This window comes from Equus asinus, chromosome 4 (assembly GCF_041296235.1).
Source record: "Equus asinus isolate D_3611 breed Donkey chromosome 4, EquAss-T2T_v2, whole genome shotgun sequence".
NCBI lineage: Eukaryota > Metazoa > Chordata > Mammalia > Perissodactyla > Equidae > Equus > Equus asinus.
This window is the reverse complement of record NC_091793.1, coordinates 42,393,398-42,407,145: the sequence shown is the minus strand read 5'-3', so window position 1 is coordinate 42,407,145 and position 13,748 is coordinate 42,393,398. Positions and strand designations below refer to the sequence as shown.

Here is a 13,748-nt window from a genome sequence, read left to right as displayed (position 1 = left end):
AATGGCTTTCTTCTCTGGGCCAGCAGCAGGTGGGGGGCAGGGCTGGGAGGTCAGCATGAATGGGAAGAGGCTGGAAAGGAGAGGCCAGGACAGGAATGAGAGTCCAAAGTAATCCTCAGCACTCCCCACCTATGGATAGCCATTGGGGACATTTGACCATGGAGCTTTGGAAAAGTAAATTTGGAATATAAGCCATCTTTATGGGGTTGGTGGTTTTATCTTACCCACAGTTGTCATTTGTGAAGTTAGTTATCTGGTTTATCTCCCCAGAAGGGCTAAAATTAAAATGACTGTCCACAAAATGACCTTCTATCAGAGCCACTTAGCTAATCAGAATCTCCAGGAATATGTATTTTAAGCACACATCCTTCATTTATTGAATGCAGCTCATCTCAGTCCTGTGTATGAGAATCACTGGTGTAAATTAATATGAAGAAATAATTGAATGTCATAAATAAGAAAAAATAATTGAATTGCTGTAGGACAAGCAGAATGAAAGAATGAGACATCACTTTTTTTTAAACCTACCAGTTGGTAAAGTGGTTTGTTTGTTTGCTAAAAATATAGTCATACCTGTGAGGCTGTGAGGACATTGGGATTCATCACTGCCGGTGAAATTGGGGCTGATTCAATCTTTCTGAGGCAATTAGGTAATATGAATCCAAAAGCCTTCAGAACACACATTTCCATTAACAAAATAGTTTTTCTTCAGATGTGTCCTGAGGACATAATCATGTGTAATTGTGTGGTTGTAAGGTTTTTCATCACAGAATGTATTCACAGATAGCAAAAAATGAAAATCAAATAAACAGAAAGAAACCTCTTCATGTAAAAACACACAGATTGGTTAAAATGTTATCCCACATTCAATCAGCATTTAAAATCATGTTATAGAAAACGATTTGATGATTCAGAAATATGTAACTACTGGATTTTTGAATGCCTTTCTTACCCCATAAACTGTAAGGGCTGAAATCCTGTTGGTCTTTTTCACTACTGTACCCTGAGAGCCTAGAACAGGACCTGTGAAAATATTTGTTGAATAAGTAACCTGATTAATGCTCATGTTTTAAGTAGAAAAGTGAATTATATGATGCCATTCTGTCAAGAAAATATATAGATAATTAGATGGTGACTGGCTTTCTCTGGTTGGTAGAATTATAGATGATGGCTATTCTCCACACTTATGAAAAGATATTTATTATATCCCAGATATATTTCCATGTTAGTAAACATAAATCTACGTCACCATTTAAAATTCTGCAAAATATACCATTATATGATCTTGTCAATATTTATTTGAACCAATATTCCAACATTGAAGTTTCAGGTTATTTTAGATTTTTCAACATTATAAAAAATGCTAATAATACTGCAACAAACACTCTTTGCTCTGTGTCTTTTGAGCATGTCTGACTTTTTCCTTAGAAAAAGTATCTAGAATTAGAATTAGCATGTCTATTTTCATCTGTAGAGGATCTCTAGCAACAAATTAGCTGTTCATTGAAATGTGTAAATTATTTAGATGCCACAAAATAAGTCTCCCTCATTTGTGTGTCCCCGTGAAGGAGGGTAACATTCCTGAGAATGGGGAGATGGATCTAGAGCAGGCCTCTTCTTGGCCACTCCAACAGGAAAAGACTGAGGAAGGAACATGCCCAATGCAGGTGCTGACTTCTCTCCCAAGCTTAGCTTCCATTTCCTCAGGAAGTAGAGACATTATGAACTGCCTGAATGCTGAAGATGGACTGGTCCAGCCTGGTCCCCTCCCAGGGCTGCAATGTTTGCTCATTCCATTTTTTCATGGAAGAAATCTCATCATTAGCTTATATAAACCACCACTGGCTACATCACTGTGGTTATACAAACTCTACAGTTTTCACTTTAGCAGTCTTATATCACGTGCTTCTGTTGGGGGGAGGGCTGCTCATAAGGTTGGCCTACATTTCAAACACCAATGCATTTTGAACATCCTCAGATAGTGTAATATTTTCATAAAATATCCCCAAAGTAGACCTTGCGCTTACACTCTGCCATTATTTTTGGCCAGCAACCCGTGAAGTAATGATTATATATCAAGGACACAATCTGTCTTCTGGAAGACAAAGAAGGTCACTCAAAGAGGCAGGAAAAAAGGGCAAATGTGGGAGAGACCTGAAGATCATCACTGTCCTCTGGAAACTAAAACATTCACACAGGAATCAGTGGAGAAACAACGACCAAGAAGCTGACCAACTGTTGCAGAATTATTAAACATTCCTGGGATTATAAACTGGAGCTTTTCTTGTCTTCTTTCTTTTGTTATTGTTTAATTGGTGTTTGGGAACTTGGAAGAGCTCATTGGTGGGTGGAATCAGAGCAAGGTGGTGACAGCAATCCTGCAGGTTTGGGAGTTGGTGCAAATTTAAATATTCTCACCAGTGACAGATGCAGTGGAAATGATGGCCATCCCTTGAATTCGTACAAGCGGTTTTCTGAAAATTTTCCCTCTAAGGCCTGGGGAAGAGGCCAAAGTTCTGAATCACTCTAGAATGCTGAGAGGATAAGACTCCTGGAGGAGAGCACAGGGCTCAGTTCTAACTTCTAGTACTTATTTTCTCCTAGCAAATTAATCACCTTTTCGAACTTCGTTTTTGTCTTCCACAAAATGGGCTGTTCTTCTACTTGCCTCACGAGGGAGCAGTAAGCAACAGTAAAACCATTCTGCTCTTACTGGAGGATGACTGCGCACTTCTTGGAGGCCCTGAAACTCTTCCACCCACTAGACAGTCTCCCCAAGACCCATGGACTCTGCTTTAGCTCACACCATCCTGGTGGCATGAACACCACAGAACAACAGAACATAAAATTCCCTAATGACTTTGCCGTAGTGCAGCATTTTTGTTTCATGGATGTAATTGCCCGTGTGGCCTATATTTTCCTGATACACAAAAATGAAAGACTCAATCCTATTTCATTATCAACTGAATTTTCTTGAACACCTACTATGTGCTGGATACCATGCTAGCTACTTTCGCATAGTTCATTTTATTCTATCTTTATAATAACCCTCACGGATAGGTGTTATCTCCACTTATGCAGATGAGGAAGCAAAATCTTAACTCCCTAGCTAACTGATGGTTTATGGAGAATTGCAACCAGATCCTTTGCTCCCAGAATCAAATATCTTCCAGAACAAAATTATGTTCAAAGAAAGTCAAAAGGACCTTTCTAAAAAGTCCCTCTCTTCTTCCATCCTTTCATTTCTCCCTTTCTTCGCTCTTTCCTTCCTTTTACAAGTTTTTGAGTGTCAAGTATGTGTCAAATACTATTCTAGAAGCAGGGAACATTCTTAGTAATACAAGGAAGATGGTGAAGAACATGCTTGCACATTGGTAATATTTTCAGAAGCAGAGGACCATAGAGTTGAACTTGGGATCTTATTGGGGAAACTATTGGCTGGATTATGGTGGGAAGAACATGGAATTTGGAGTCAGGCAAACCTGAGTTCAAATCCTGGTGCTGCCACTCTCTACCTTTGTGATCATGGACAAGTCATATAGCTTCTCTGAGCCCCTCAGTTTTTTCATCTATAAGGTAAATAGAATAATACGCCACCTTATAGGATTGCTCTGCCTATGAACAAAATAAGATGCCTGGCGCTTGGAAAATGCTCAGTAAACAGGAGATGAGAATATAACCATGTGCATATATTATAAACAAGTCTGTTTCAGGAAAAGTTCCTGCTCTACTGCCCTGGTCTGGGAGGTCTGTCCATCTGCCCATCCACAGGACTATCTCGTATGACCTCTTCTAGGCATCTTGTGCTGACTCTTAGAAAGAAGAAGCTGGGGGTATCTTGGTGCATCCCAACACTGCAGAAACCACACTTAGGCGGGCTCCATCTCCTTCAGCTTTCAAAGCCCTGCTCCTTTGGCTGGCGGGTGCTTCACCGGGTGGAGGGCCAATTCGCCATGGCGGTTTGTATCTGCAGCAGGCCTGACAGGCTGGGAGAGGAAGGCGTTAATGTTTTCTGACAGGCGACCCCTAATTGTGGAAGCTTTTCTTCTCGGCCTTTCTGTGAAATTCTGACTTAGGCAAGCAGCATAACAAAGTGGTAGGGCATTGAGCTGGGCTTGCACTACACTGGGTGGGGGTGGGGGGGTAGTGAGGGGAGGATGGGGGGGTAGCCCAGCATTATTCATGAAGACTTTCAGCTGTTTTTGTCTTTTAACTAACCTTTGAGTTTGATCAGAGGGCTGGCCGGCCTCCCTTTCGCCAAAGGCCCTGCTGGCACCTGGACAATGGAGACAGACTGTTTTTCCTCGTAAAGAGCTATAGCTGGGGGAGGTGGAGGGCTGTGTGTACTGGAGGTGGGAGGGGAGGGTTGGGGGGGGTGAGCCAGCTTTACTTCTGTCTTGGTCTTGGGGAGAGAGATGGAGAGAGAATTTCCATCTCCCCCAACACAAGCAGCCACCCTCTACTCTCTAGGCTCAACAACTTTATCCAGAGTAACGCACACAGTGGGCTGCTTTGCCCACTTGATTTTCAAATGCCACACCACCTTCCCCCACAGATATCTTTCTTCTGCTCTTCCTTCCCACCTGACTCCCTCCTTCCAAAGGGCCCATTGGCTGGAGGAGGCTTCAATCTAGGAGTGCTTGAGTGTTTTATTTAAATTGTAAATAATGATGGCAAAAAGGGGAGAGAGCAAATGAGTGGAGAAAGGAGAAAGGAGGGAGGAGGGAAAGGGAAAAGGGAGAAGAGATGGAGAAAGTGACTCAGACGACAGTTAGAGACCCAAAGAAAGGCCGGCAGACGAGCTCTGGTTCAGAAAGCAGCTAAGAGGGCTGGGCTCAGCTTCGGCGGCGTCCAGAGGCGGCGGTGCTGGGCAGCGCCCGAGCCCAGTGGTGCAGCTTCACCCCCAGCCCCTGCCGGCCCCCAGGGGAGCAGGGAGGGGCTTGAGGGGGTAGATGCTCTCCAAGAGCTCTCGCTTTTGGCAGGTGCCAAGCTTTTGTCCCCTGCATCCACTTCCTGCCCCGACAGCCCGGACCCAGGGCCCAGTCCTCTCCAACGTACTTCGCAGAAAGTGACTCCCTTCAAGGACTGTGGCTTGGCGTCTTTCCCCTATCTCGTCCCCAAAATAGCCCTGGTAGCCAGCGCGCATCAAAGGCGGCTTTGTGAGCTGCCGCTTGCAGGCTGCCTGGAGGGGGAGCGCACGTGGGACGTTCTGGGAGCACATCCCACCCGGCTCTCCAACGTCTCTCTATTCTCTCATTGATTCTTCTCCTCTCCTCTTCTTCTTTGTCTCTTTTTCCTCTTCTTTCTCTCTCCATCTCTCTTCCTTCTCTCCTCACCCACCTAATCCTCGAGTTTACTTCCTCCTCTCTCTTCTCCCTCCCTTCTCTCCTCTCTCTTCCTCTCCCAATCTCTCTCTCCTTCGCCTTTTTCTCTCACTTCTCTCTCTCTCCCTTCCTCCATCTCTCTTTTTCCCTCTCTCTCACCTCCTACCTCTTCCTCCTTTTCACACCTCTCCCCTCCGGGCCAACGCCCACGCCTCCTCTTCCCTCCACCTCCCGGCCACCCCACCCCTGCCGTCAGGTAGCCAGGCGAGGCCCGGGCGCGCGCTGCTGACAGCGGACGCATGCCTGCAGCCAATCCCAGCCCGGATGCGCTGCAGCTTGAATAAATCATTAAACCTGACACGCGCTCAGGGCCCGCGCTCAGCGCTGCAACTTGCTTCCTGCCATTAACCCACACACCCTCTTTTGTAACAACCTAATCTTGCATACAAAGGAGGAAGGAATATAACTTCAACCTGCGCTAGAGCCCAGCCTTTGGCTTTTGCAGCTGGGAAAGGACGTTAATGCCCACGAATCCCCTTTCCTCCCTACCTTTGACTCTGGCTAACCCGGAGTTTCTGGGGAAACCCGAAAACGAATCATTTCTTGGCCGAGGAGAGGAGAGGGAGAAAAAATGTTCAGAGACTTCTCAACAATAGGAAAAGGGAAATGGGGTCGAGGGCGTTTAGTACATCAGAGAAGCATCCACAGTGTTTTGAAAAGAGTTTGCAACAAAACAAGCTTTTTGGAGAGCTTGCTCTAAAAGATACAAATTAAGACAAGCCCTAGAAATGTGGACTAAATTTAATCACATCTCCCTTTTTTAGATGAGTGCTGCCTGAATGAATGGGTGAGTGATGGGGTGAGTGGCTTCCCAGCAGCAGTAGGGTCTTTGTTTCTCTTGGTGGCAAGTCCCCAGCATCACTTCTCTACCTGGGTCAGGAAGATCATGAGAAGCGGTGTCTCTTGTACTTATATAGTCACTGACGGCTCTAAAGCCCTTTCCTTTTCTACTCATCGGGTCATCTATGCAAGGGAAGGTATGATCCTCATTTTCCCAAAGAGAAAACTGTGACTGACTTCTTTTGCAAACACTCAGGTAAGTCATTCCTGGCTCAAAAAGATGAAGTGATTTTCCAGAGTTAGGGTTTTGAACATGGCTAGGTTCGCCTCTGCCTTAGGAAGTTTCTTACTGATAGCCCTATGAGGTCCTGAAAATCTTACACAAAACTACTACATCTTTGAGATCTTGTGGGAGAATGGCCTGTGTACCAGGCAAGTTCAGCAGGAGAGATGGCACTCATGAAGGGGTAAATGACAAGAGTTTAATGGAGAAGCAGAGATGTGGGCGGGGCTAAGGGAGACACAATGATGCAGCCCCCAGAGACTGCTAGCAACGGGGAGCTGTTACCACCTCTGGGCCTGAAGGAGTAAGAGGAGGAAGCTGTTAAAGCATATGAGCAAGGATCCGTTGCTGTGGAAGAGAAACCACCTGACAAGAGCTGTGGCTTTAGGTCAAGGAGCAGAGCCACTGCCAAAGCAACCAAGCCCAAGAAATGAGAAGCAGGGTTGTAAATATCCCAACCTGCCTGCCCTCCTACCCAACAATCTTCTAGTGGTGCCTCCCACTGGCCAAACCCAACAGGAAACCAGAGGGCCAGGGAGCCCTAGTGATGAAGTCCATAGAGATCAGCCTCCTGAGACACACAGCAGAGCAGAGAAGGGTGGAGAGTGGATCTGGAGGAGGAAAGGAAGAATAGGTACCACAGCTGTCAATTCAACAGAGCAGACCATCCATTCAGTCAACTAATACCTGTCTCCCCAGGGGCTGAGATACCAGTGAACAAGACGGGTGGGGTCCCTGTCTATGTGGAGTTTACCATCTAGTAGAGGGCAATTGACAGAAATCGTATAAATGGACAAAGATACAGTTTTGTCATCTGGTGGTAAATGCCAAGAAATACACGCATAGTGTAAATGCCAGGAAGGAGAAACAGCCTGATGGATAGAGAGTGACTGTGGCCAGTGTAGAGCTGCTTTAGATAGAGGAGTCAGCAAAAGCTTCTCAGAGAAGGTGGCATTAGAGGTAACGTGACCTGGGCTTCCCAGGAAAGCCCAACTTGACTCCACATCAACTCCCAGACTTCTTTCTATGTGGTTTGTGTGTAAGCCTCAAATTGAGTCTGTGATTTAGAGGCATCACCTGACCAGTCCCCATGAAACTGAGAGACAGGACTGGAAAATAAGAATAGCAACAGCACAGGGTTGGCCCGTGGTCGAGTGGTGACGTTCCTGTGCTCCACTTTGGTGGCCCAGCGTTTTGCGGTTTGGATCCTGGGCATGGACATGGCACCATTCATCAGGCCTTGCTGAGGTGGCATCCCACGTAGCAGAGCCAGAAGGACGTACAACTAGAATGTACAACTGTGTACCGGGGGGGCTTTGGGGAGAAGAAACAAAGAAGAACAACAGTAGCAGACATTCACATCACATATAGCTTATAATCTCCCCCACAAGGCCATGTGCTAATTCCTTTCCACTGTCTGCTCTTACAGCTGTAGGTACCACCAAACCCATGTTACAAACAAGACTACTTAAACTTAGAAGGAATTGGATTGTTGATTTGGTGTTCTCACATCCCCAGCCCTGCAGGAACAGGAGCGGAAATGCCCGTCCTACTCTCTCCTTCTTGCCACACGTCAGTCCTATCCCTCTGATGCTCAATGCAGAGAGGGGAACTGCTTCCTCTCTCTTCCTTGGTGGGCCCACCTGATGTGAACTTGAGACAGTTTCTTCTCCGTATGCACCCTCCTACTCCCAATTTAACATTTTTAAAAGGCTGTCAGGGAGGTGAAACGTGTGTCCCAGCAGCTTCAGCCCAGCCTCTGACAATAGTCGCATTCAACAGTTCCGCAGCCGGCGGCAGGTCTGTTTCGGCTTTCTCTCCTGCACGCCGCGCTCCTCCTCGTCAATTTCAGGCCTGCCTCCACTCTTAACTCGGTGGTCCCCAGGCCATTTTTGAATAGGTGAGATTTCTCAGTCAATAAAGTCAAGGCAGTTTTCTTCCCCAGCACCTCCTCAGCTCCACCGCCCCCCCACCCCCCCACCCCTCCAAAGAAAGTGGAGTGAGGGCTAGGACAGGGGAGAGGCCGCATTGCTAGCCGCCGGGGTCTACATTTTGTATTTCGTTGACAGCCCAGGGCCGCTCCAAAGCCCGCCGCGCAGCCAATGGGCAGCGGTGATTTATGGAGCTGACTAATGCCGGCTGAATGCGGCCTGTCAGAGCGCTGTGAATGGCTTCCCTTCGCCGCACAAGCCCAGGCTTTGTGTTGCTAAGCGATTAGAGCAGATGTAATGAGATTTTGCCCAATCTTCGCTTTGCCCTTTCCTAGCTTCGGCAAATTTGTGTGTGTTTTTGTGAATTTTTAGAGTTTGCCTTCGCGTTGTGGCAAACAACGGCTAACTTTGCCTGGAGTTTAAGGAGACTGGATATTTCCCATTAGGAAGTGAGTGAAAGAACACCTGTCTTTACAAGGAGAAGGGGAAAAAAAAAATCCCCTTTGTGGGGGCTGAAACATTATCCTAATGTTATATTCATAGACAAAAATGACTGGCTACACTTTCTTTGCGTACCTTATCTGGAAACTTGCAAAGGAGCTAAATTAAAAGAAAAAGAAATGGGGAGAGGGAGAGAGCCCAGCTCTGGTCCTCCAAATAAGAAGATAAAAATAAAAGCAGGCACCACAAAAGCGTCGCTCCCCTCAAGTAAGCTCTAAATTGGCCCACTGCTGGCAGAAAGTCCGATTATTTATGGCGATGAAGAATTTACTGATTTTTTCCCCCTTAATTACGCTCATCTCTTTGAAAGGGACTGAAGCCTCAATGTGCATTCTATAGAGGGTCATTTAGCAAAATGACATCAGATGCTGTGGCGTGCTCCGCGCATCGCGGCTTTAAAAAATGATTATTCTGTGCCACTAAATGGTATAGATGTACCAACACAGACTAGATTTTTAACTCTGGAAGACGTGCTGGCTCCCCGTCCTTTGTTGGGTTTTGTAAGATGCATTTTGCGCTCGGCTTTCCGCTTGGCTGGAGACACGCAAACTGAATCTGCAAGTAATCCAGGCAGCGAGCGAGGAGCCGGGGAGAGGCGGAGTAGGATTCTGATCACGTCCTTGCTAACTGACAAGAAGCGAGCCAGCCAAAAACCCACCAATTTCTTTTTGAATCTTGGTAATTGGGGACTTTTACACGCGGCTCACGCTATTCGGATAGAGTCACAAGCTTACATAGGCCAGTGTCTCAAAGCGACCACACATTTCTAAGGCTTTTATTTATTTAAATCTAAGTCCTTCTGCGGGGAACTCATATCATATGCCACCTTTACTTATAATCGATATGGGAAGTGTGTGTAGTGGGGAAAAGGAGTAGAAAATGTGTGCCTGGAAGTGAAGGAAGAGAGACACACCCACCACTGTGAGCATGGAGGAGAGGGTACCTCCCTCGTGCTCAAGGTCCAGCAGCACCATCCCTCCACCCACCCCTGGGGTCCTGGCTCATCCAGCCCTTCCACAGTTTCACAGGGAGAAACTGAAAGTGAGGGTGAGGGTTAGAAAGCAGGGTGGGGAGCTCCTCTTTCCAGTTAATTTGGGGGGGGGAGTTTTAAACTTATAGTCATTTTATCAAAAGATGATGCAGCCATTAATCACCACCTATTCTCTAGGTAGATGTGTAACTTCACAGCATAAAAGGGCAAGAACCCCGTCTTTAATGAGATATATATATATATATCTTGTTCCTCTACATTCGTTATAGAGTCATCTCTAGTAGGACTGGTCATAGCACTTATCTTCGTCATTTCTGCCACTTTTTTGCACCATCCTCATCTTCGCCACCCCCTTCCCTTTGGCATTTCCATAATAACTTAGACATAAGCAGTGAAATCAAAGAACAGTGAGAGACAGCTGATTATTTTCATTTGTAAAAAAAAAGAAAAAAGTTTTATTATGAAACTAGTTTGTATAAAACAGGGTTATACACGTTTTTTGTAAGTTTGTAATAAAACAGTAAGAAAAAAAAAAAGGCAGTGATAGAAATTTCCCCAAAGGCAAAACCAACTGGCTGCCACTTTGCGTTTGGACAGTAGCTGCATAAACTTTGTTCTTCTTGCACAGTATTTAATAACATCATTAATACATTAACAAAGTTTCTAAAAAGTAAGACACATTGGTGCTGAAGTACATCTGGTGGCCTTTTGATCTCCCCTATGAGGAGAGTTCTTTACAAAACCACATAGGGAAAAATGGCAGTTGCAAGGTGAACTACACATCTAAAATAGCAGAGGTAACGCATTACATGTTAAAGTATCAAGATATACACATTTTAAACCATTTGTACAAAACTCTATAAATTTTTTCTCTCTTTCTCTCTTATGTACAAAAATATCTTAATATATCCCCAAACTGGTTAGGATAGATACAAATAGATTTTTCTTATAATAAAAAAATTCACAAAAGATTGGAAGCATTCTATGATGAAAACTGTAGAAAAGATGGTGTGAGGGAGTGGGGCTTGGGGAGGGCGCCCCGGAGGATCGGGGTTTCAAAGGACTGAGGATAGCATCATTTCACTGCAGACAAATGTCTACAGCTTATTGGGATGGGAGATACTGAGAGTAAGGACACAACCCATTTCTAGAGGGCTAAGAACTGGGCTTTCAGAGAGGGCGGAGGTGAACCTCCCAGCAAGCGCTTTCAGTTCTGCCTGTTAGTGGTGGGTGGGAGTTTCTATAGGTAATGTGCTGCTCCCTTCTGCCAGGAGCCCACTGCTTTTGCACCCAAGCTGCATTTTGTGCAACGACTCAGGTCCTAGTCACTCTTCATATCTCGTGAATGATTGGAGTGTAAAGATACTGTTCCGAGCGCATCGCTGTTCTCTAAGAGCCTTGCTTCTCAGACGTGCGTCCCTTAGTTGGCGTTGGGGTTGGGTGCCTGGGGGTTCCCCCCTCCTTTTTCTCTTCTTCTTTTTTTACTTTTCTCTCCCTTCCAACATCGCTGACGAGAAAGCACTAAAGATGCAGGCTGTGCGGTCGCCCTATAACATAAGAAGAACGGGAGAGGTTAGCGTGAACTTGGAGGCTGGTGGTGGGGAAAAATGGAGGTTTGGGAGAGGATCTGTCAGGTATGGTGCCTCTTTTGACAGGTTCTAGTACTCGGTTCTTCAGCATCTCCCCACCTCACCCCTACCCTCCAGTTCTTGGATATCTAGGCAAAGCCGCTCTCAGCTGAAACTAACAAACCAGGATTTGAAATAGACAAACTTTAACAAATCCTTTAAAGCAACACCCCCCCCATCTCCGTGGAGACAGTCCCCCTCCTACAGACACTAAGACTGAGGAAAAAAGATGAAGACAAGAAAATACACCCTGTTCACTCTAAAAGGCAACTTACCTGCTTCCAAAGTCCATTCGTACCGGGGCCTGAGCAGGCCGAGCCCCTCAGAACCAGTTGGTGAAGTCGAGCAGCTCTTGCTCCTCGGGGCTGAGGGGGTCGTAAGAGCCCTCGTCCGAGGAGTAGGATGAGACCGGCGAGCCGGCCATGGAGTTCATGTCGTTGGAGTAGTTGGGGGAGATGGTGGGCGACAGGACGCCAGCCTGGAAGGCAGCGCTCACCGCGTCGTGCTCGTCCAGCAGCTGCTGCAGCGCGCGGATGTACTCGACCGCGGAGCGCAGCGTCTCCACCTTGCTCATCTTCTTGTTGGCCGCGCCGTTGGGGACGTGCTCCCGAAGGGTGGCAAAGCCCAGGTTGACCAGCTTGACGCGGTTGCGCTCGCGCTCGTTGCGGCGCGCCACCGCCGCCGGCTGTTGCTGCGGCAGGCTGTAGCCGAAGCCGCTGAAGTTCAGCCGGCGTTTGCAGCGCATCAGTTCGGGCGAGGACGAGCGCTGTCGCTTGACTTGCTTGGGCGCTGACTTGTGACCGCCCCCTGAGGGCTGGCCGTCGGCCGCCGGGCTCAGCTGCGGCGCCTGCTGCTGCTGCTGCTGCTGCTGCGCGCTCTGCGCTGCTGCCGCCGCGGCCGCTGCCGCCGCGGCTGCGGCAGTGGCAAAGAAGCAGGCTGCGGGCGGCAGGAAGGGCTGCTGGGGCTGCGGCTGGGGCTGCTGGCCGGCGCCGCCGCTCTCCATCTTGGCAGAGCTCTCCATGCTAAGCGGCGGCCAAGGAGTCGCGGAATCGGAGCGAGCCGGGACGCGAGGTGCGGGGCGCAGGAGGGAGACACAGACAGGACTTGGATGCACGAACAGAGAGGGAAAGAAGGGGACAGATGAAGAAGGAGCCCGGAGGGAAGTTAAACAAAATACAAAATCCCCGGGAGACTTCTTAGGGTGGGAGCAAAGAAGGTGCAAATGCTTTTCCTCCTCCCTCCCCTCCTCCTCCTCCCTCCCCTCCTCCCTTCGCGGGTTGGCTGCGGGAGCCTCGCGTGGCGCTCGCGTGTGAGGCTGCCGCTAGCGCCTTCTTGTTTAAAAAAAAAAAAAAAAGGCAGAAGAAGCAAAAGTCAGCGGCGAGCGCGCTCTGTTGAGTCTGCCGCTCCTCTCCCCCTAGGGCTGCGCTCTCTTGCGCCGGGTCTCGGTCTCTCCAGCCGTAGCTCAAGCTGTTTTTATTATTTTGTTAACACCCTTTCTTTCTTATTTCCTTCTTTCACTCGCCCTCCCTGGCCAGCTCCCTGTCGGTGCGCCTTCCACGTTCCCTGGCCAGAAGTGAGAGAGTGCTGGGCGGCCGGAGTGCGGCTGCCTTTTCAATGGGACACCCAGCCCCACGCGCAGCCCTGGCCCCGCCTCGCCCCCCACTCCCCGCTGCTGCAGCAAGCGGCTGCAGCCCCCACTCCCCCCTCCTCTTACCTCCTCCTCCCACCCACTCCCCAACTCCCCCTCCTCTCCTCCCCTCCCCCCGCCCATTCCCTGCGCCCGCTCCTTGCAAACTCTCCATTCAGCCGGGTTTGTTGTTGCAGTGCGTGCGCCTGGCGCGTGCCGGACTCCAGGCTGAATAAACAGGCGGCGCGCTCGGGGCGGGCTGCAGCCGGGGGTGGCTCTAGACAGGGGGGGCCGGCGTCACAAGAGGGACAAATGGCTCTGGAAATTGGGGTGTATGGGTGCAAAGGTTTAGGGTGAAGTGCCCCAGGATTTTCCTGAGAACTTAGAGCAAAGCACGGGGAAGGGTTTGGGCAGATAAAGTGGCACGGGGCAATCTTGAGGTTGGGGGGAGCGGGGCTCCATTTTTTCTGTTTCCTTCTTCCCGTTCTCTTGGGAATCTTTACTGTCCTTGGGAGCTGAAGCAAATTTGCTGTTGAAATTCAGAAAGACGAGGGGAACTCCGTCAGAAGTACTGGACTGTTCATGTAAAAGTACTCTTAAGACCTGAGTTCCACTCCCATTGC

The 13,748-nt window shown here is 48.2% G+C and overlaps 1 protein-coding gene across 1 annotated transcript; it reads right to left on the bottom strand.

Moving 5' to 3' along the window:
* Positions 1-10,298: 10,298 nt before the first annotated feature.
* ASCL1 (achaete-scute family bHLH transcription factor 1) lies at positions 10,299-13,050 on the bottom strand. Its single transcript, XM_014835070.3, has 2 exons — positions 11,774-13,050; positions 10,299-11,417 (listed from the first exon to the last, which is right to left on the bottom strand). Exon 1 carries the CDS (start codon positions 12,517-12,519, stop codon positions 11,821-11,823), a length of 699 nt encoding a protein of 232 aa, XP_014690556.1. The 5' UTR covers positions 12,520-13,050; the 3' UTR covers positions 10,299-11,417; positions 11,774-11,820.
* Between the last annotated feature and the right edge of the window lie 698 nt (positions 13,051-13,748).